Below are 23,017 nucleotides of genomic sequence, written 5' to 3' on the forward strand. Positions count from 1 at the left end.
ATTCGAATGAAAGCTGTGTTACCAATAAGCAAACAGCCTGGTGGGAAAACAACACATTCAGACTTCAAGTGGCAGAAGCAAATGTAGAGAACCCAGGAAGGCTAAAAGGCAGGCCCACATAAAGGCTGGTGCTTTGATGCTCTCCCATGTCTTCAGCTTTTCAGAGATGCACCCAGAGAAGCTGAAGCTCATGAGCCAACTCTGCAAGTATTTTTTTTTATTTCAGTGAATTTGAGCAGTATGTCCTAATACAAAGTAGTTGCAGTAGAATCCTTGTACTAAACTGACTCTCCTGCTCCTCTGGAGTAGGCTGAAATAACACCTTTCACTCACAGATCAAAAGCTTGATGCAGAATACAGCAATGCTGAAGGCTAGATGCAGCACCTAGTGAGCAGCAAGTGACTTCATTTCCAGACCAAACGAATTAAATTTATTCTCACTAGGTAAATCTTTGTCCTTGTTAGAGATTTTTGTCTCTATTGACATTGGTAAAGACTGCACATTTGAGTTCTTAATCTGTAAAGTATGTAGGATAAATTCTTCTCCACCGTACGTGTAAGTCAGTGGTTTAAAAATGAGTGTTGACTGCGGGTTATTTTTTGGAAGGTGCTGGTAAAGTAATTCATTCCAGTTCTCATTTTTATGTTTTGCTCTAGCAAACAACTTACTCATGATTTAAGCCACTAGTGACCAAACACAGCAGGCAGCATGCATTTTACAATACAATGAAAAAAGGGAGGAGAAAGAATATTTCTTTTTTTATTTTAGCCCTTTTCAAAAAAGGAGAAAATAAAAAGATCAAATTATTTCAGAAAGGTATCAACATTCCTCAATAATCTGTCTCCTGCAAAGGCATCTTGCTGATACCACTTAAAAACTTGTTAGAAGAGTCCATTTTCTTTTATCAGGTAACAACATACACCTTCACATCTTGCTTAAGACACAACCATGTATTCAGAAACCTGCAACTACCTAGGAAGCCTTGATCAGCCCCTACGTGGAGAGAGGCCTTTGTGGTCTTGGCAGAGGTCTCCTGGAAAAGATAACTTTACCTGGGAAGTTAAATCGTCCATCCCTCTGGCCCATAGGAGATGGGTTTGGGGGAGGTGTTGCACTGGGAGGGTTGGAAGACTGGAAAGGTGCTGGAGAAGATGGTGTGGATGAGGTTGTAGAAGAAGGATTGCTGCTGGAGTCCAGATGATTTATTGCTGATGGATGCTCCTGCAAAGCAAGAAAAGTCACTCATGAGAAAAGAATAAAGAGTTCCCCTCAGTGTTTACAGAACAACAGAGAAAGGAAAGCTGTCCCTAGCCTCGACCACAGCAGAGTTTTTCCAAGGGAGTAGGCAGCTGGAGCTGTGCACAACCTGTGTTTTACACGGAGAAAATGTCACATATCAAAGTCTCCTTGTAAAGTGAAAGCTCAAGGTGCCATTCTTGCTCCAACCAGCAAGATACTGCTGCCACCTCTCCTTATTGTAGCTCCTCAGTGACTTACAGACACAAGACTCACTTCAGTCACCATGTACCTTCTTAGTTAGTGCTTTGGGAAGGGTTCCAAACTGTGGTTCTGTTGGTCTGTCTACTGGATTATTGATATCAGAAGGGACAGACTCTGTTCTTCTTATTTTTGTTACTGAAAAACAGATTGGAGAAAGGAGAAAAAAGTGATAATCAGACTTTTTATTCTTGGGATACCATCAATTACATTGAAACGCTAAGAATTTGTAGAAAATTACTTACTGGGAAGGAAAGATATTCTACAAGCAGGTGCCTCTTTAGTACATTTGTTGTGACATTTTAATCTGAAAGAGAAACATTACATGTTAAATAGCAACTTGTTCTTTCCCAAAAAGAGGAAGCCTAGCCTTAATTTGTAATTCTTATGCTAATCTCAGAGGGAGTTCTGGAATGCTCTGGGCCCCAAAGAAGCATGCATTCATATGAAGAATCCTATTATGTGTGTCATTAGGCTAATGAAAGCCATACACATATCTTAGCATCTGATTTATTTTTAATATATTTACCTTCACTGTCTCTCATCCAGCGACAGTGAAGCACTAATATCTCACCGCTCTGGACTAACAACCCAGAGAGAGAAGCAGAAACTAATATCCTCTCTGTTATTCAGGTATCTGTCTCCCATTGCAAGATTTGCCCATGATCAGGTATGGAAGCCTGGGGCAGGGAAATAAATTTGTTTCACCCATGTGTCAGACTGCCAATCTAAAGCATAAGTTGTGCCAAAGCATCCTTCTGCCAGTTCAGAAGCTGACTGAAAAACTGATGCTGCTGCTAAGAGTGCATCACATCAAGAGATACCTGTTACTGGCAAACTTTAATGAATAAAATGCAAAGTTCTTCTGAAAAAGATCATCACCGTGTGCTTACCTGCAGTACTTACACTTCACCCCGAACATCATGCTTTTCTGACAGACTTGGCATATCTGAGATAACCAAGACTTTGTAGAGAATCTAAGTAGAGACAAGAGAAAAATTACGTTAACTAGTGCCTAAAGGAAAATTAACATTTGTACGTAGTTTTGGACAGGCTATCCTTCTTAAGCTCTTTCTGGAAAGGGCAAGTTGTGGAAAAGACTTCTCACTCTTCTGATCAAAAGCAACTGGAAGAAGGCTGGCACCAGCTCTGCTGGTCTATTCTAGTTCTGCACTCTTGGAATAGGGCTGAGAGCTGCTCAGAGGAGTCTGACAAGGGGACAGGGTGTGCATGAACGTATCTCTAGAAAGTCCTCAAAGCTGCAGCTCAGCAATTACAGATCTGAAGCCTCATGCAGTCAAAGATACCCAAGTGATAGGAGATCACTCCTTATTAAAAAACCCTCAAACTGGAATTGAGCTTCACCTCATGAAACAAGCAAGTACTCTGAGGGAGCAGCCAGCACGTGCTCCAAGCGCGGAGCCAGCCCATGAGCACGTGCTGCCTGCCCGTCGCTGTGTCCCTCCCCAGGTCAGCAGGATGTGTCATGTGCTGCTGGTTATATTTACCTGAACATCTCTGTAGAACCAGGACCCAATTTCGGGTGGGTGGGTGGTGGTGGGAGTGTTATCCCTTTTACCAGAAAATTAAATGGATTGGTTTGGCATTAGAACTGGCTGGCCCAGTTTTGGTATGGATTTGGGGAGGGGGAGATGCAGGAAGCTAAAAGGGAGGAAAAGGGAAGATATGCTCGTCCCACAGAGGGAGGAAGGAGCAGCTTCCTTTTCATGTGTTGCAGTGGAAGTGTTTTAGAAAAGGCATTGTGACACACCTAGCATGCTCGGTCCTATCACCCCATATGCAACACTGCTACTGCTGGTATGCTAGTCAGTACAGAATCACAAATCAATTGGCTTTGTAAAAAGGCTTTCAAGTGCATATATCAACAAGAAATGAAGCTGAAATACCTAGTTAAGGCTGAACTTGGCAAATGAGGCTCCCAACCCAACTTTAAAACCTATCTTAAGAGTCGTGACTGCTACAAACACTCTAAAGAGGACGCTGTCCTGGTGTGACCCCCCAGTTTGTTTCCTTTGTGGCTCCCGCAGCATGTGTTGCTTACCTGTGTGTTACAGCTAAGCCAAAGTCTCTTCGTACCGTTTGAGGGGATCCTTGGGAGAGTTCTGATGGAGAACAAAAGGATGGTTTAGGGAGGCATAACTGACAAGCGTGCTTGCCAGTCTAGACAGGAACAAAGCAATCACTGTCACAGATAAGGACTATTAGCCACGACACAGTTAGTGGCACAGCTGACATTGGTTTGCCTTCTGCTGTAAAGCTACTACCAGATACTGCTCTTTTATTTGTTTCCATATGGAGGCAACATAAGCTAAGATTTGGTGGTGGAATCATAATTCTTCCTTCTTTTTGTTAAATCATTATGTTTTACACTTAGGGATTATAGAAGTCCATCTGATCAGGTGTAGACCATTCTTAAAACAAAGTGGAAAGTCAGACTTTACTCCCAATTGGTTTACCACAAATACCATCACCCAATTTCCATGCAGTGTCAGTAGACTTCAGAATACTCTTTTACACTGAAAATTATCATCTCCATTTTATAGACAGGGCCAGCGTGACCCTGAAGAATGGAAAGATTTATATGTGAGATCACTTAGCTAGCTCGTAAGTGCAAAAAGGGAGAACTAGACTTCAAAATGCCAGTCCAGGACTCCGGTGGTTATACCACATAGCTTTCTAAAAACTCTCAAATACAAAGATTCTGGCATATTTTCTGAATTAAACCTACAGTCATATTGCCAATCTGGAGAAACAAATCTGCAAGTTTCAACACAGCCTCAAGGCGGGACACTGTCAATGCTTACAAACAGCCAGACTCTTTATTTGACCCTAGATGGCACCAGATTCTTTGTTATCATTATTGCAGTGAACTTCTAAAGGCATCTCTGGTCTTCAGCATCTCAGATTAGGCTGGAATGATTAGGTGCTTTTCCAAGGAATATTGCTGATCTAGTGTGGCCATCCAAATGCACGGTCATCTGAATTAATCATAATACAACAGTTAAGATGGCTAAATCCTTACTAAAGAGTCCTAATGAATATAAAAAAATTTGGAATTGAATGGGACCTAAAAGAGCCTACAGTATAGGTTTTAAAACAGACAATATGACTATATGCATAGAAGCACCAAAAGTCTTAATTTCTGTTTGACTTTATTCTAATGCCTTTTTTATTTATTGCATAAATTCTATCACTCTCCACAGAGAAATTCTCAGATTTCTGCTTGCATTTTCATTTTACAATTTTCTTTCTATGCTTTTTCATGTCTGAAAGTAATTCCTGGGATTTCTGTTTTAAAGGGCATTAGATGCATGTGTGGTGCTATAATGCCCTTATGTGGACTTTATTACTTTAAAAAAGGTGAGACACCTTCCAAGATGCCCATATCTCTCCACATTAGCTCCCAAGGTTACAGGTTGTGTCTGAGACACATGTCAGGATAGCTAAGGCACTAACTGGCATTGCTAGGTTACTGGATAAAAACCCAAGTCCTAGCCCTGTAAGCCATGAAACACGTGAATAGACTCATCACCATCAGAGGAAGTGTTCCACATTTAAGCACACGCTGAAGTGTTTCGCAGAAGGTTGCACTCAACTGTCTAATTTCACTATAGAGCTGCTTGGCAATGAATATCCAAAGATACTAATGGCTAGAAATGAAGTTATTTCTAGTATCAAGAGTCATCAGTAGCAGCTGTCTAAAGCCACAGACAAGCAATTACACCCAAAGCCCTTGCTTTAACCCTGTAAACATCAGCATTCCATTCCTTTGCTTTTGTCATCTGAAGAAATACCAGGTACAAAAAAGACCATGTAAACTTCCTGCAGTTCTCCAGTGGGCCAAGCTCCTGTTAAAGTTAACAGGACTGCTGGGATGGAAGGCCCTACTGAGGACCTCCAGAGGCTGCACAGGGATGACCAACTGATAGTTGATGAGGACAGGTTCCTCTCTCTCAAGCAATGAAACGAAGACAGCCCTGCAAAAATCTCTTACCGAACCTAGAGAGAAAAGAAAAATAATTTTTTTTAGCCATTCGTATTCATGTGACAGGATACACACTTTGCATGAGTAGAAACTCTTTCCTGCAGCATTTGATGTCGCGTTTACAAACATCTCGATTTTGCACAGGCTCCTGAAGTTGCTGCATAGCCAATAATTTCCTGACTACAAACCATAGTCTTTGCTGGGTAGAGCTCCAGCTCCAGCCTGTGAGCGAGGTGTACAAGAGTGCACCTGAATTTTGGCTTGCAGAGAAGTGTTAATGGGGCTGTGCAACTCAGCTGGCAGGCTCCACGGAAGTGTCTGAATCACAGAAGTGTGACATTCTGCAATTCCCATCAGACTTAATCAGTAAGACCTGGATCGCAGCACAACCTGGTTCTTATTACTGAATTTCAAAACAAAGCTGTGTGTTGGTCACAGACACTTACTTGCTGCATTTAGATGTTTAGCAATTTACAGGTTTTAGCACATGCTTCCTATGCACTCAGTGTGGAAGAATAGTGTACTAATTACAAGGCTACGCATTTATAATGAACTCTTTTATGTCAATCTGCAGGCAGTGCAGTACTGCAGCGTCAAAAGCACAGCCCTTTGCTGTTAATGCTCACACACAAAATCACAACTTCATTCTGAGCTGGGCTAGTTTCCCTTACATAAAAATGCAATTTTGGCAAAAAGGTCCTGAGCAGAACAGGCTCTCTGAACTCTTCCAGGTGGTCAAAGAGTTAGGGTAAATTGTAATGGTCCTGCTACAGAATTTGGATGCTGACCCTCTGCAATGTTGAGGGATAGCCTGAGTCTCTGGAAGGCATGTTTCTTTCCCAGTTTCAACTATTAGTTAATCGTTAGATTAATACCTTCCACCCTACCTACACACACACAAAAAAAAAGTGTATCTCAAAGCCTGAATCAGTCCAAAGGAAGGTGTAGCCTAAGACCATTTGTCTTGTTATGGAGCTATAGTTGTCTATACTGTAATAAATGTGTTTTAAAGGTCACACTAGCAGCTAAAATACATCATAAGATAAAAACATAAAAGGATAGCAGCCACCTGAACTGTGAGGAATATTTAAAGACAGAAGAGCATTCTCGTATGTGGAACTGGCTACTAGATGCTTGAGAAAAACTCTCTGGGGCCCTTTAATAACAGCAGCCAACCCAACCTCCTCAGCAGGTGCAGTTTCAAATAAATTCAAATAAACTTCACGTAAAGTACACTATTAACAAGCAGGTTTTGTGGTTATATTAGAATACCCCACTGATATGGGTTCTCAGACCACAGTGAAGCCAAGATGAGGCAACTGGACACCAGCTCTTTCAGAGTCAGAACTGGAGCACTGAACGCCCTTTGGTGTGAACACAGCCCACCAGTGCCTGTGGGGAAGGAGGAAGTGTCATACTCACTTTATTGGAGGAACTTCATCTATCCTGTTTCCCAACTGTGATTCATGGGACTTGCTCCTTGTGAGGGTTGGAAAGTTAGGTAGCAGCTGAAAAACCTTCCGGCAAGGGGGAGGAGGAGTCCGTGGTGGCTTCAACTTGTGCCGCCTCTTGGCTTGAGGAGTGGTGGGCGGAGTGATGGTGACGCTGTGAGGAGTCCTTGGCGTTAACCTTCCACTGTGTGCGGGGAATGCAAAAGGGTCCAGGAGATTTTCTGCATAGATAGAAGGTCCATGACTTGAGGCAAGAGAATCTGAAGACGGGATTGTAGATACTGACACAGAACGTGCCTGCTGGCTGTTGCCCTTGGGAAGGTGCAGTGCGGAGGGTGTCCATGTGGGCACAGAGGAGCAGGGGGATTCGGTTGTGTTTGCAGAGCTGTTTTCTCGGCGTGCCTCAGAAAGATTCATCAGCACATCATCTTTTAACTCCCCACCTGTTCACCAACCGTAGCAATGTCAGTGACCGATTACGAAGAAAAGCCAATGTATATACACATACCACATCACGATGCTTTAGACTGTAAGGTGGTTTGTTTTCTTTTTTTTAACCTGTTTTGCACCTAGCCGAGGCGCAAGCCTAATTTCTTCCCCACTGACACCCATCAGCTAAACTAACCTTTAAAACGAGAATGGCAGTAACTACCCTTCTTTCCTACCTATAAGTATGTATCTCAGAAGCTAAAATCAGGTCCTGTGTTCTAAGATGGGCTGAGTTTTAACAGATTGGGACCCCGTTGAGGAATGTGGGATATACATAACTACATAAAACAGGCACACGCATCCCACTGCAAACCTATGTGGATTTGATGCCAATCTGTTTAAATGAGTCTGTACATCCAACCTGGCATCCTGCCTGCTTTTAGACTAATCCCTGGTAAAAAGAAGAAAGTGTTTTCTATTAGCCCACACAACTGCTAGATACCACTTAAACTGAGAAAGGCCATTGCATTGGAAATAAAGAGTATCTAGGAGCTCCTGATACTCGAGTGGCCACTCTCCTCTCTCTCTGGCACGTAACCAGTGCCTGGAACTCACCTGCCACCTGCAGTACTGGGGCACGGCTGCTCAGCCCCAGGCAGCGCAACGCCCCACACGGAGCTGCTGTGTTTGTTCAGCCTGTATTAGCTACAGCTGCCCCAGGGACAGGCAGCTGGACAAAAAGGAACCACCGCATCCTGCCAGAACGGTGGCGCAGCCCAGCGCTGCCAGCGACAGTGCCTGGCACTGTGCTTCAGAATGGTCCAGTACTGCTTGTAGACCAATTCTGGATAGAAATGGGGGGTGAGGGGCGGGAAAAGTACAAAGGCCTGCAGGCAGCGAAGTGGGAATGCAGATTGTTGGGATAATTTCAGAGATTTAATCAATCGGGATAACACTCTAGCTTAATTTTAAGTACATCCTTAATGAATTAAATCAAGGTCAAAGTTTCAGGGCCTGATGTCCTGTTGACCAGTGAGTGGTTGAAAAGGGATCAAATACCTGGATTTTTAAAAATGTGATTTTTAAATAAGTGAATGCTATGACTTCTGAACACACCATACTGTGGTTTTGCCACAGTACGGATGGGAAATATTGACAAGGCAGGACAAGAAAGATTAGAAAAAAGGAAATATGAAATTGAGCTGTTTGCTGACTTTTCCATTAACTAATCTTTATGATTTGAAAATGGTATGAACTGTCATAATACCAACAGGAAACATCACCTTCCAGTGACGGACTGATAATTGCTACAAAGACTTGATGCACATTAGTAGCAGTGTGCTGTGAGAAACTCTCATACAAACAGATTTTACAGCGCCTTTTAAAGTAGCCTGGGGAAGGTGACAGGGGAAGAGAGCAAAGCAGCACTCTGGGAATCTTAAGCTTGACTGATCTTAAATAACTTGGTCAGATCCACTTGCATGCTGAACACATGTGTTTCTAATTCCACAGTATCCTTCTTTCCATAATTTCAAGGTAAATCAGGGTTCTTTCTAGCTCTTGAATCTGCTTTTAGAATTTGGCTAATGATTCTATCAGTTCTAGCAATCAAAGCAAAACAGCAGGAGACAAGCTGTTTTAAAGAGAAGTGAATCAACTGGCATGCTGCAAGCTACACAGTGATAAAGGGTTGTCAAAGCAATGCGCTTCTCTTCCAAAGCACTGAGGTGAACAATACTCCAGTTTCTGAGCAAAGTAATGCCAAACAGAATTACACCTTCTCTCTGAGCTGACAATATCTGGGGAGGGGATTACATAGAAGAAATCTGGTTGTATTCGTTAGGTCAAGGATATGGGTACTGATGGAGGATTAACTGGAGCATTAGACACAACTCTGAACCGAGAGGGAATAAGGATAAAGTGTATTGAGTAGGAGAGGATATTTTTACATACATTTCTTTCCCTTTATTTATCTATTTAATGTGCTGTCAGAACCAAATCTAATCCACAGCTCTAGGTGTGTTTGATCACTGCAACTTCATGTACGTCCAAGAGCCATGATCTGATACTTGTTACAGAATATACCCAAAGACATTCTCTAGCCGTTTTTGCAGATTGTCTCTCATGAAAGGAAGCAGGATGGGGGCCGGGGGCCGGGTTGCTGAGTAACTAATTCCGTAGAACAACAAGGCAGTCTGTACCTGATTCAGTCACCTTCCGTAAGCAGCTCAGTGCCCCATTGAGTCTGGAGCACTCCTCATCTCTGGCACCACATCTCTTCATTGTTTCTTTCACCTTTGACTCATTCATTTCTAGTAAGGCATCTAAGGTTAGCTCCTCTGGTATTCTCTGCAGAAAACCAAGATGATACATTTTTTAAATATACATATATAAATAAGACTGTCACTTGTTATTCTGACATACTTTAAATAGTGCCACTGCCTGATCTGACTCATGATTTTCTCATTTTGGTAGTGAATCTCTCTGAAGAATCACTGGGTCAGTAATGACCATGCGGCAGATCTCGGCAGTGCTCAGCGGCAGCTCACTCTCCTCCCTCCAGCACAGGAAACCAGGCGTATCTGGGAGTGTGCTCTGTATCACTAGGATGTTATGGTCGTTCTCTGGTATTTAAATTAGGATTAGAGGTGATTGAAATATTCTTCTCCCCTTGTGGAAAGTTTTCACTCAGTGTTTTTGAAAAACCTACTAATGAAAGCTTAACTTTTTAATTAAAAATAGCAGTCAGAAAGAAAACAGGTCTAAAACCTGAAAAAAACATCAGATAAAGATGTTTGGCTTTTCAGTAGGGAAGTGAAAAGTAAAAACAGTGAGGAAAATTACTTCTTTTGTTAAACAAAAAGAAACGTTTTGACAAAGAGATAGTGACCTCCTCCTCAAGCAATTTTTCCATCATTAGAGAACCAGTCTTACCCATATCTGACTTGGAAAGATATTTGTGCAGAACTCTTTGTATGTCTTAATATACGAAAGCCCCCAAAGTGATAAGTTTTACATCAGGCAGACACAAAAGATACAAGAGACTGGAAAGCATGAAATGATCTGATATTTCCTGACACAGAATTGAGCTGTGGCACCTCTCTCCTCCCCATTCAAATGTTTCCAGAGTAAGTCTGCAGCAATTGTGGTTAATAAACAAAACCAGGATATTTAGCCCAGATACCCAGGAATTTCCCTGAAAGTTTTGCCTAAACAAACCTCACTGCTGCCTAGTCTCACAATGAGATCACAAATTTCACGGTATTTGGCCTCTTTCCTAAAGTTTCAACTCCTGGAGTCAAGCTATAGGAAAGGGTTTCAATTTTTATTTGAAGGGGAAAATCAAAAGTGTGTCTTACTGTTTGGAGAAACAAAAAGCTTGAAATCCTCTAGATTCTTAAACCCCACTTCCGACTATAAATCAAATTTGAATGCTGCTGAATGTCCTTTAACAATAGCATCTTTCTTAATCCAGCCTCATGCCTTTGAGATCTGACACATGACTTTCGATTTTAGCTGTGACAGTGCTAGAAACAGCCCCAACCTTTGGAGCTTTGTAGGTGGTAACACAAAGAGTAATCACATAGTTTCCTTTTTTGTAATTTGCACGGAGCAAAGAAAAAGAATAAATTAAGAAAGGGCAGATGTCTAAGAAATGCATCCTGCATTTTCTGTCACATGTCCTGAACCAGATGAAACACAAAACACAGCTGACTCAAGGAAAGGCCAAGAATTTCAATGAGCAGTAAGCACAAAGCAGGTCCACAGTAGAGTCAGAGTTCAATGAAGTTTGGGCAAATTTTCTTGTTCTTCTATAAGTAATATTGGCAGAATAACAAAAGCACAGATATCCCAGCTAATGCTGGGTATTATTACTAATTTTTCTGCACGTCTGCACCACCAAGATGCAGGAGTAAGACTGCCCCTAAGAGCTTGCTCCTGAATGACTTCCACTTGGATAAAAAGCAGGAAGCACAAAGACTCCAGCAAAAACACAGTGCAAAATCCGCCCTCCTGGGATTCCTAACCTGATATTACACTCCAAAGGACAAAAACCACCCAGGGGTTCAAATCATCCGAGCTGAAACTGGAATGGGTTTCCACAACTCAAATATTCCAGCACGAAGCCAGTGCAGGTTTGCTCACACAAAGCCCCAGCCAAACTGGGTTGATAACAGCAGTATTAAAGCAAGTCTTTCTTATAGTTATTTCCCCAGCACCCCCTGAATTCCTCTCCCTTGCCTGCAGACGGGCAGCTCACAGAGGCAGCTTTGTTCTGCCGTATCACAAGGGCGGTTCTGCGATGCAGGACATCGATCGGCCTCACAGCGACACAAGCAGCTCTAAAAGGGACAGTGGCTGGGGGCAAACACGGAGCCAGTTTTAGCGTAGTACAGAAGGAAGTTTTCTAAACCACCACGTGTGCCCCTATGCTCTGGAGCAGGGAAGCTAATGATTCTCCACTAAGCATAAGGGAAAGCCGATGTCTCTTACAAAAACATTTATCCCATTTCATGCTTTTACATGGTCTTAGAGTAAGCGGGATTACAGCGATGCCATTCTTGAATTACCTTGAAACGTTTCCTCACCACCACCACTCCCCAATAAGAAAACAACCCAGATTACACAGCTACTGTTTTAAGCAGCAGAGTCATTCCAGATCCCACTATAAACTACCAAGTCACATTACCCAGGATCACCTCACTTCCCTACCCTCTGCATGACACAAATGTAACCGGTAACTTATTAGAGCTATTAGTAAGTCAATCAGTAAAGTGGAAGAAACTAAGATTTCCTTGGGAAAGCAAAGCTTTTCCACCACAGCCAGTTCCATAGCCCAGATTTTAACTGGCCAGCGCAAGCAGCTGGGATGGGACTGGGCACAGCACCGTTGGGGATCTGGTTTCTCTGTGGAGGGATCCAGAGTGGACAAGCACCACTGAGCTGCAGTGGTAACACGCAGGGTAGTGACTGGCGCAGGGGGGAATCAGCGCTTGGCAGCAAACAACATTTGGGCTGGCAGAAATGCTAGTGAGCCACAATGCTTTGTAAAAGCAAGTGTGGCATCAGATACTGAAAAATGTTCTCCCTGCCCAGTTTAGAGATCACAGGGAAATCAGTAAAGCAAATCCCAATAAAATAATTCAAAAGACCTCAAAACACAGAGGCTAGAAAAAAAGGAGGAAATCAGTCTGGTCTGCAAGCCTGTGTCCATTCAAGTAGGCAGGATGCAGACTGGCTCTCTTCTGTCTGTTCTCCTTTCACAAGGAGGGCAAAGTACAGCAGCTACCTATGGCAATTGTCATCACACCCTTGACTAGGGCCTTGTACCTGTACAGTTAGTCCTCAGTGGAGTAGGAAATGGGGTACTAGGCCTTTGGACTGAAAAAAAGCGTGTATATATTGAGTGTGTGCTTCAATTTGTATAAATAAGACAGACCTGACCATTTTAACTCAACCCGAATTAGCTCTCCTGGTTGTGCTAGTACAGACGAGGCTTAACTGGGGAATTCCCATTCCCCACTGTAAGAGGCATGTGGCACGGCACCCGGGCTCAGCTCCTGGCTGTAACAGCACACACACTCCCTGCTCCCAAGGCACAACTCAAGCACAAAGCTGCTGAGCTCGCAACCAGTACTGATGGCAGGGATGGGGTGCTGCAGAGCTCACGGAGCGGGCCCCAGGCCTGCACAGGGGTGCTCAGAGCCTCTCAGGTCCTTCTCTTGCTGCTGGAGGGGAGCATAACCGAATGCTTACTGGCACAGAGAACTCAGCTGTCATCTTTGTCCCACACCAGATTGATGATTAAACTTCAGAATTGCCTGTTCCTGCAAGTCTGATGGTGGTGCTTTTCTTTAAAGATCAAAGCCCCGCAACCAGGAATTCCCAGCTCTCACTTTTACTTTTCAAGCCTTCCTGGTTGCAGAGAAAAACCTTGAAAACAATTTTTTAAAAATTACAAAACATTCCAAACTACTGAGCTTTTTTAGAATTGTTAGGGCATTTTTTCCTTCATCTCATTCACTTGCAGGACACAACCACTGTAGAGGCTCCATCACCCCTAAGCTGACTGGTTTCACTTCCTTAAGCAGGTCTGTGCTCTACAACTCAGTGTGTGACTTGCCATGAAAAGCTGTAACGGTTCACACACGGCACAACTGAGCAGCAAAGGGCAGCCCCGGCTCTTCACTGCACTTTGCATCCCTAGTGTGATCTCCTGCAGACACACACCCTGGCAAAGGGTCCAGCCTGCTGCCAGCTTGACCCCTTCCTGCGCCTGCACGTGAAGTCCAAGCTACTCTTTCACTGAACAGTTTAATTATAGAAAGACAGAATAGCAAGTTGTAGGAAAGTGTAAGTACAGAAAAGGAGATTATATTTAAACAATCCCAGTGACCTTGAGCTGAGAGAGCTCAGACTTTCTGAACCTGATCCCAGCCCCCATGACACGCGGCAAAAGAAATAAGCCTTCAAAGAGGGGGGGGAGGGCAGGAAAGTAAGAGGCTTTCTTTAAACAGCCTCTCATGTGCTGCACATATGTGGTGGCTTAATATAAAACTGGTCAACCTGATCCCTGTAAGATTGGCCTGATATGATTTAGCTCTGTGTTAGCCCCCCAGCCAAGGAGATAATGGTGAGGGTCACTAGTTCAAGACGGCTCTCACAACAGGTTCAGGTGCTGCTGCTGCCCTGGCTCAGGTGCTGCAGTGTCCATCTCGGCGGGGCGTGTGGTGGGCTCCAGCCCCCCCCATGCACATGCACCTCCGGGCCCTCGCAAAGGCGTTACTCCCAATCTTCAGCACTGAGGGTGGGAGATGTGGGTCCAACAGACCTCTCTTCACCTGCTTCTTTGTGGGTGCTGTGGCTTTAAAAAAAATACAGCTTTAAAAAATGCAGCTTAAAGGCTTGCATTACGGCCAAGCTGAGTACCATCTCCCTGAGCACACCTTGCCTTGGCCACAGAATGACAGGGGAAGCTGCAAGATATTCAGGTACTACTCTAATAACAAGGTCAGATTCAAAATTTAAAAAAAAAAAGCAAGCAGGAGAGACAGAGCCTGCTTTCAATCTCTCAGCACCTCAGAACTGCCAGCAAAATCTAAAGCCTTACTCATCACACATTGCTCCGCAGAAATGATGCTAAAAAGCCCAAACCAGGAAATTATTCCTTTCTACAATAGGTTAAGAGGACTTTTCTACTACAAAGCCCTCCTTATCAGACATGCAGACTGTGCACTTCATGGTACACATATTTAAAAGAGAGAAAAGTAAATCACAGTGTATCCAAGAAACCATCCAAAGGTTAGTCTCAATTAGTCAGGGTGAAGAGTTCACCACAGTCTTTAATCTTGTCTGGTGTCCAACTTAAATTCCTGAAACATGGCAAAAATGCTGGTATCTAGCACAGTGGATGGGTTATTTTTGGTAGAGATTCCTCCCTGCAGATAAACCTACAGAGCTAATGCTGCTGCTAGCACTCTGCCAAATCAGTCTGACCTGCTCCTCGACGTAGTAGACATGGCTCTTCCTATAAAGCCAGACAGTTGTCAAAGCCCCAAATGCCTTCTCTTAAATCAATACACTCCCTCACCAGTCATCCTCCCGTAGAGCAGCAGACGCTGGAAGAGAAAGCCCATTACATAAGGTGCTTAAATTCCCACCAATAGCTCTAAGCAAAGCATGTAGGGATGCTCTTAAAACATCTTGTGCCTGCTAGTTGTTATTTTGCTCAGGTGTTCTGGTGTCTAGTGAAGAAGGTACTGAAAAATTGTTTTATCATTAAATTTCTGGAGATTCTATGAGCATTCTGGAAAGCTTCTCATGAAATTTCTAGCTTGCATTAAGCTGTGAGTATAGACAAGCAATGGTTTCACATAACATTTCCCTCTTCACTGTTTCACCTCTCATACAACAGGCAGGGTGGAGAGGAGCTGCCAGCCTCAGGGCATGCCCATTCAATTGGCTCTTCTGGGGCAGGATAGCTGCTGTCACTCACTCCTTTTCTGTGGGAAGACACATGTAGCAGCTGCAGTATTTCACTGCAGATCCTGAGGGGTAGCGCCAGGCTGTGCTGACCTCGAGCCATGAACCATTCACAGTGCACAAGGCTGCACGGGGCACCTGGACCCCCTGGCACGGGAAGGGAAACCTGGCAGTAGTAAGGAGTATTTTCCAAGAGCTGTTTACACTGGGGAGGGGCCTTCAGCTGGAACACTGCGATGGAGTTTTGGATCCCGGAAGCCTGCAGGACAGAGTTAATTTGCATACACACAATTAGCACATTCAGGATCTCTGCTATCTGGCAGTCCAGTCAGAACTTCTGCTGCCAGCCCCGTGGAAATCCCCAGCAAAGTCAAGGTCCTCATAGTCTGTTCATGCAGATATGCTGACCGAAAAAGATGAGAGGATACAGCTGTGGAAAACCTGATAGGCTTAGGCAGATCCGCCTCTTCCATCCCCCCAACCAAAGTAAGGATGCACATGCGTAAACCCCACACTTTTCCTCCAACACTTGATCGGCAAGATCTGCTACAAGCTAGATCCCAGCCTGTGCAAGTACAACCATCTGCCATGGTCTCACAGTATCAGCCCTGTGCCAGCTCCTCATCCTCTGCAGATTTTCACAGGGGCAGCAGAAGACTCTTGGCAGACAATTCCTACTGAAGGCACGAGCCTTTCCTGCTCTGCTCCCCTGTGCCAAGCGCTGCCCCTGGCTTGCTCAGGGACCATTCTCGACTACTTACTAGAGAGTAGGTCTTTGGCATAAATGCTAAATGGGGAACAAGACAAGTTTCACAAGCAAACAGAAGGTATTACAAAAAAAAATATATATATACAGTAGGAGTCAAATACATTCCCCAAATGGAACAGCTGTGAACCTGACCCAACCACAGCACTGGTTCATCTGCTCCCACAGTCTCCCTGGTGTCAAAGTTCTGCTCCCAGCCAGCAGCACTGGGACAGGATTTGCCCCTCCCCGTGCCTGACAGTTATCGACTCTAAAAACAGCTTTCCAAACTTGATTGACTGGAACCCCTGCTGCATGCTGAGCCGGGCTGGCTCAGACATGCTTCAGAAGATGATAAGGAGATGACTGTGTTCTTAAGTTACTTTTTAGGAGGGTGACAAGTTATATGTGGGAACAAATATAATAGTTATGTTTCTGGAAAGGACAATGTTAAAGGCAGAGAGGATTTTTTTTCTGTGCTAAAGAAAATAAACCAATAGAGATTTTTTTAATCTCTTCTTTTTGTGAGACGTGCCCCAAGCCCACAACCCAGTAAGCAGCTCTACAAGAGACTTCTTCCGTCAGCCTAAGAGCGGGGACAGTGCTCTGCTCCCATCCTCCTTCCCTCCCACTCCCCTCTCAATCCTTGACTCCAGCTCTCAAGGGGAGCAGGACAATCCAGATCGGTACATTTTTCTAGGTCCATTTTCAGAGCAACTTCCAACCACTGGTGACCACTACACAGATTAACTATGTCTTCTGTCTGTACGGTTCCTTGTCTGTACGGTTTCTTTTCTAGTTCTCAGTCCAAGTATCTTCTTTTCCCAGTTTCAATCCACCATATTTAACCATTTATGCGTAATTTTTGGTATTAAACTACACGCACACAGTGCTAATCAATCTCTAGGACTCCTAGCCCAAAACAAGGACTTCAGCATTTCCTAGAAGAATACTTGAAAGTTACAGAACAGTATTAGCCCAGCTCCAAAGCAGAGCCTGCTCCACACTAGCCACTGTTTTCTATGATAAAAATCTGTTTGGCCACCGATTAGAGGAATAGTAACAAAGAAACAGAAGTAGCACAAGTTGGGGTGGGGGTTCAAAGTTTCCTCACCCCTCAGAATTGTGTATTCAGAGAGAGCAAGCAGGACCACAAACTCAAAGCTTATATCCACCACCTACCTCCAAGTCTGCTAGGTCCACACAGAACAGCCCTTTCACTCTACGCAGCATGACCGGCTGACTGTTATCCATGTCCACAGAAGTTTTAGCTGTTGCCCAACGCCATAAACAGTGCATTGTTATTCGTATAATCTCTTCCAGAACTAAAGGATTTTACAAGCAGTCATTATCCCTGTTTTAAATATAGGTTTTCAAAGAAAGAAAGGAGCCCGACAACAAGACAGCAATTATAATAGCAAGAGCTTTCAAGCTTCACAATGTCTAGAGCAAGTCACTGAGCAAAAATAGTCTTCACTCTGGACTGGAGGAGTCAGCAGATACTCTAAATTAGAGCCGGTGCTCTATTTCTGACAGGAGAGCCTGGGAGCTTCTGTGCTTCCCCTGCATGGCAGCTTTATTTGGGAGAGGACTGGGGGGGAGAGAGAGGAGGGGAAGAGGGCGAGAGAAAAAGGGCATTGTTTCTCTAACCGCTGAGCTAAAAAACTGCTTGCAATTAGGCTGTTTTTCAAAGGTGTTATGTCACAGATTAGCACAATCTTGAAATACTCCCTCCAGCAACGTTACAAACGCAGAGGAAATCAGAACCATTTTAAAAAAGCAAAAAACCAGGAACTTGGCCCTTTCTCCTGATTTGTTCCTGACAAGCAGTGGGCCACAGGAGAGCCCTCCTCCTGCACACACCTCCTGTGTTGTACCTGCTCTTTCTATTCAGGTCTCAGAGGTGCCCAGGGACAGGCTCTGCTGTCGCTGTTCCAGACTCTAGAGGTACTTGGCAACTTCTCCAACCAGTTTCAGAGCCTAAAAGCCTGAAGAAGAGCGCACTATGCCTAATATGAATACATGATTACATTTGTAGGGTTTTCCTTCTCTCTGTAGCACTGTTTGGAAGCGTTAAGAAGGAAACCCAGTATGACTATTCGATTTTACAGTGAGCTAACAGCATCTTAGAAGTGGGAAGTCGTTCCCCAGTGCATCTTGTACACCAGCCACAGAACCATCTATGTGACGCGAGTGGCCCCGTTTTCATTGTCTGACCTACTCAGCCATCTCTTTAACAGCTCCCCAACCACCTCGCTCCTCAGTCACCTCACAGGCAGTGTGCATAAAGCTAAGCGAAACCATTATATATTTCTTAATAACTAACCTAGTAAAGCTCCTTCTGTCAGTGATTTCCATTTTGAAAGCATTCAGCTGAAATTAAGTTTACATGCTGTATGAAATCTAAGCAACAGCAGGAATGATCCCACGACACCTGTAACATTTCTGAAAGGCAGCTCACAGACAAACATCATCCCTGCACTGTCTGCTGATGTCCACGCCACAAACACCAACAGTGGCTGCACTGCTATTTTCTAAGCAGTGAAATAACACAACAACAACAAAAAAAATCACTGCAAGAACAGAGCAATTAATTAATTTATTAGCCCATTTCCATTTCCCCCAGATTACAGCCTGTTCCAGCATGCCTACTCAAAAATAACTTTAATGACCCAATGGGTGTTGCAGTTCTCCTGTCCAGCTAATATAAATGCTACATAAGCTGTCTGCAGCTGCATGAAATGGATGCAGAACTTTTTTTAAAAAATAACCACACATTTGGAATCACAGAGAAATTCAAAAGCTTTGTACACCTCTTATTTTTCTGTCCCAGAGAACAGAAAGAATGTAGTTCATTACACTGGTCATTGCTTGGGAGGGGGTAGCAAGAGAGCACTAAAAAATAATAAACAGCTGGAAAATGTTCTCTTCCTGCCTTAGACCAAAGCCGAATTTGTTCACCCGTTTTAGTGACCACACATATGGAACGGCAGTCTCAACCCTGTTTGCTCCCTGGATTAGCAGGATGTGGCAGATTTGAACTGTCCAGCTCCCACCCCCCTTCCTCCACCCCTTCCCTTCATCTCTTCCCTTCCCCCCCCCCCCTTCTGCAGGCATCACAAAGGATTTTAAAAAGAGCTACAAAGACATTCTTTTAGGCTCAGGCAATTCCAGTAACCTTAGAAACCAGCAATAGTTGGGAGCCTGGCAATTTGGCCACAGCAACAGGCTGCTTTTCTGTTCTCTCACTGTCACTGCTGCACCTTTAGCTGTGCTAGCCCAAACCTTGCTGGGCTGGAAGGCAATATTCACCATCACATTCAAAATAAATAATAGGAAATAAAAGGTACAACTTGGTCCTGAACTCATCCTATTTCACCAGAGTCTGCTTAGTTACAGCAGGACCAAGCTGGAATAAGTTCCATGAAAATTTGCTGAATTTTTCACTCAGGTAGATTCCTGCTGAAGTCAAAGAAAATTTCTGCTCATGTAAGGATCAAAGGAAACTGAACGAGAACACGGTGATCTGGTCTGCAGAGCCAAAAATGGGAAAAATGGAAAAGGCCTTTTCTGCTGTTTAGCCATCAGTGGACTGAGCTCTACTTACATTGCCATGAATGTTACACTGAAGTGTCCCCAGCACAGAACCGCATGGGGAAGCCACGCACAGTCCAGACCCAAGGGAACAATCTGATGTCAGCACCCTGCAATTCCCAGTAACCACCTAATCGTGGCTGGGATTTCAGGCTCCTTTTCAAAAAAAAAAAAAAAAAAAAAAAGCATGTCAGAGACAGGAGCTGGGGGCCTCGGCTTATCTGCTCATTTCTGATTCCAGCAGAAGTGTCAGATTATTCCATGCAGGAGAGGCGTGATTTGCAGTGATTTGCATGTTAAGAACTAAACTGTAAAGATCAGAAGAAGCCACAGTCTGCAAGCACAAACAGCTGATGCTGGCCACCACACAGAGACCACAGGAGAGCTACTCATTCCATTCCTTTACACTGATGCAATGCTCTTTTATATCAATTTGAACCAGAGACTTTACACATGGCGGGGTGTGTGCAGTGTGTGTGTAAAATGAAAAAACCTCTGGTTTGTGAGCAAAGACTCCCACCCAGTCAAAATCCAGATCAAAATCCCCCTGCCCATTGCTGGGTTGCAGTTCACTTGGATTTTGTAGTTCAAATGCTGTGTGAGGTTACACAGTTTCAAAACCATCAGTCTGGGACAAACTTGTAAACTCTGACCCCTTTTGCTAGTCTAAGTTTAGAGGGACACAGTGCTATTGGCTATTTTTGGATCTCCACTAATTCATAATTGTGGCACGTATGCTTCTAGAAATAAGTAAGCTGTAACAACTCAACGTTTTTGTCCATTTGTTAGATGTGTCAGCGCACAAAATTGCAACTCTTGGTCCTTTTTTGGCTAGTACTGGACACAGAATCTAGTATGGTGCAATATTATTACTACCTAAAAGGCAGTAAGTGATTAAGTTATGGAGTCAATCTCAGACCTTGCAGGCAGGAGAGGAGGACCTGGTGATGCAGGACCTTTGTCTCATACTGAGCAATGAGTGTGCAGCGTTGCTTCAAAGGCCATTAGGAGAAGATCCCCATTAACTCTGGGAGAAGGACAGAGGGAAGGGAGTGTTTCAGCACTCCTGCTGGGTGATGGCTGCCTCTGGCAGAGAGGAAGCACCCCTTCCACCCAAGGTCCCCCGCGTACCCCCCCAGTCCCACCCTGCCTGAAAGTAACTTCAGGTAATTAACTAAAACCCAGCTGGGAATGTCTTGAAAGGGCAGGAGGGTTCTGTGCTGAGGGTTGTCTTCCCCTTACCTGTACAACTTCTTTCCTCACGTTGACAATGTCTAACCAGTCATTGAATCTTGGGTAGCTGTTGAGCTCTGCTGTCCTGTCATTCAGGGGCACACTCAGCTTACACTGCCGTTGTCTGTGGATGTAGTCAATCAGTTTCACCTGTTGGGATCCAGAAAGTAAACAGTTAAGTTCCTTGGGACATGCTGTCCCCTTCCTGGGCAGTGCTTGTACAGTACGAGCCAGAGAGATGCTGGTTTGTGAGTGGGGCTCTCACTATAGAAAAGTGATACACTCCTACAAGCACCCAGGGAAATTCAGACAGGGAAGCATTTCCCTCACACCGAGCATCTTCACAATATCGCAGCAGAAGGCAGGACCCTGCAGAAGGCACATCCCTGCAGGACTCTTCTCTAAACCCATATGAACAAATGTTCTGTGCAGAGGCTGGGTGTCATGCCAAAGTATGAAAGGGCATCCAAACCATTTGAAACAATTAATCACACTCAGTTTCAAGGCACTGCACACCTACATGCAGCCTCACTGTGGATTGCTGTGGGTATGGCTGTCTAACCTGCAGGACTACGTGCCTGCTCACCCGCTGCTCCTGCATGTTTGTTACATTCTCTTACATCTGGCCTTCATTTGGGCTAGAAGATCAGTGAGGAAGGAACAGCCAAAGTACCCAAAGACTCTGAGGCCCGTTATCTGATGGGCATTTCTAGTACAAAATACCATTAAAAACGATGATCTTAAAAGAACAAAAACTCAGGCAGCTGGACTAGACAATTGTTTAAAGTTTTCTATTCTATTCTAGAGTTTATTCCAAAGCTTTTATCACCTGACCATCTCATGCCAAATGCACTACACAGAAACCTTCACTTTACGTTTCTGTCTAGTGCACAGAAAAATAAAACTACAAGAAGGAGTATTATTTGTGTCTTATGTTTGCTTATCAAAAAGAAAACATTCTCAAAAGATGTCTCACTATGTCACACATTCCCATGGGGCAGACTTAAGCTTCAAAACCTTCCTAGCAAAACAATGCCTCAAAGCAAGTTAGTTGATCCGTGATTTATAAACCAAAACATGTTCTCAGTCAACAACTTTTAGCATTTGGGACAAGATCAGACTACAAATGTAAAGGAAAAAACAAACACAGATTATTTGACCACTGTAATATCTCTTCTCTCGAGTTTCTGCTCAAAATATTTTTGGTCCATGTATATGAATGATGCTATAGATGACTTGTATGCCCTATCTCAGTTATATATGGGAAAGAATTAGATCATCTCCTCCTTCCCCAGATAAAGGATATGCCAGATATTACAGGAAAACTAGATGCTGCATTTGATCTCAACTGAACGATGCCCATATGGAGCATAATGCTTCTAGCCCGCCCATCAGTTTGGGAAAGCTACTATTTCATAATAATGGTCCTAGAACAAATGCAAATTCTTCCTTGGCAGTATATGGGAATCATTTGTTTTGTTGAAAGCGGGAAATTCTTTCTCCCTCTCATCTTGTGTACTGTGACCCAGTCCTGCAAAAGTATAATCATAAGGTTGATCTATGTGCTCTTACACACAACTCTGTTAAATTAGGTAGGCTCTGCACAGGATAACAACAGAGCATGCACAGAAACAGTTAACTGTAAACAAGCACTGAGCAGGAGGACTTGTACTTACACAGAGGAGCTACACTCTGCTATGTTACATTGCTAATACTATTCTTTTTAAATGGCTGGCGAGACCGTGTTTCTAGCTGCAGTCACAATTTCTTGGGATTCAAGCCATTGTGAGTCTCAGTTTTCACGTATGGCTAAGTACTGGTAGTCAAGAGTAGGAAAAGCCCTGTAAGGCATCCCTGGCATGGCAACAGAGCGCAGCAACATTTCACTGAAGTGACCCCACCTCAGTGTTGGAGTCCAGCACATCCAGCTGGATGTTGGCGGCTGAAACTTCAAAACTAAGCTACGTCCATGTGAATGGAAGAAGCACACAGACCACTTGCACCGCAGCTGCGGCTGAAGCCAGTGGTGGTGGCAGCCCCCAACCCAAGCACTACACTGGATATTTCTGGGAGGTTGG

The 23,017-nt window shown here is 44.0% G+C and overlaps 1 protein-coding gene across 4 annotated transcripts in view; it reads right to left on the bottom strand.

Moving 5' to 3' along the window:
- The window catches only part of KSR1 (kinase suppressor of ras 1), a 74,797-nt gene that overhangs the window by 15,187 nt on the left and 36,593 nt on the right, over positions 1-23,017 (bottom strand). For 3 of the 4 annotated variants that reach the window (XM_042791543.1, XM_033004770.2, XM_033004771.2), the window contains exons 2-10: positions 20,949-21,089; positions 9,586-9,733; positions 6,927-7,398; positions 5,514-5,518; positions 3,561-3,621; positions 2,392-2,475; positions 1,744-1,805; positions 1,530-1,636; positions 1,054-1,222 (exon numbers count right to left, since the gene is read on the bottom strand). In XM_042791543.1, the coding sequence (XP_042647477.1) occupies positions 1,054-1,222; positions 1,530-1,636; positions 1,744-1,805; positions 2,392-2,475; positions 3,561-3,621; positions 5,514-5,518; positions 6,927-7,398; positions 9,586-9,733; positions 20,949-21,089 (1,249 nt within the window). The remainder of the gene's footprint in view (positions 1-1,053; positions 1,223-1,529; positions 1,637-1,743; positions 1,806-2,391; positions 2,476-3,560; positions 3,622-5,513; positions 5,519-6,926; positions 7,399-9,585; positions 9,734-20,948; positions 21,090-23,017) is intronic. The other variant, XM_042791544.1, reaches the window with a different exon arrangement.

The sequence above is a fragment of the Tyto alba genome, unplaced genomic scaffold (assembly GCF_018691265.1).
Source record: "Tyto alba isolate M040663 unplaced genomic scaffold, T.alba_DEE_v4.0 Super-Scaffold_19, whole genome shotgun sequence".
In the NCBI taxonomy this organism is placed as follows: Eukaryota; Metazoa; Chordata; class Aves; order Strigiformes; family Tytonidae; genus Tyto; species Tyto alba.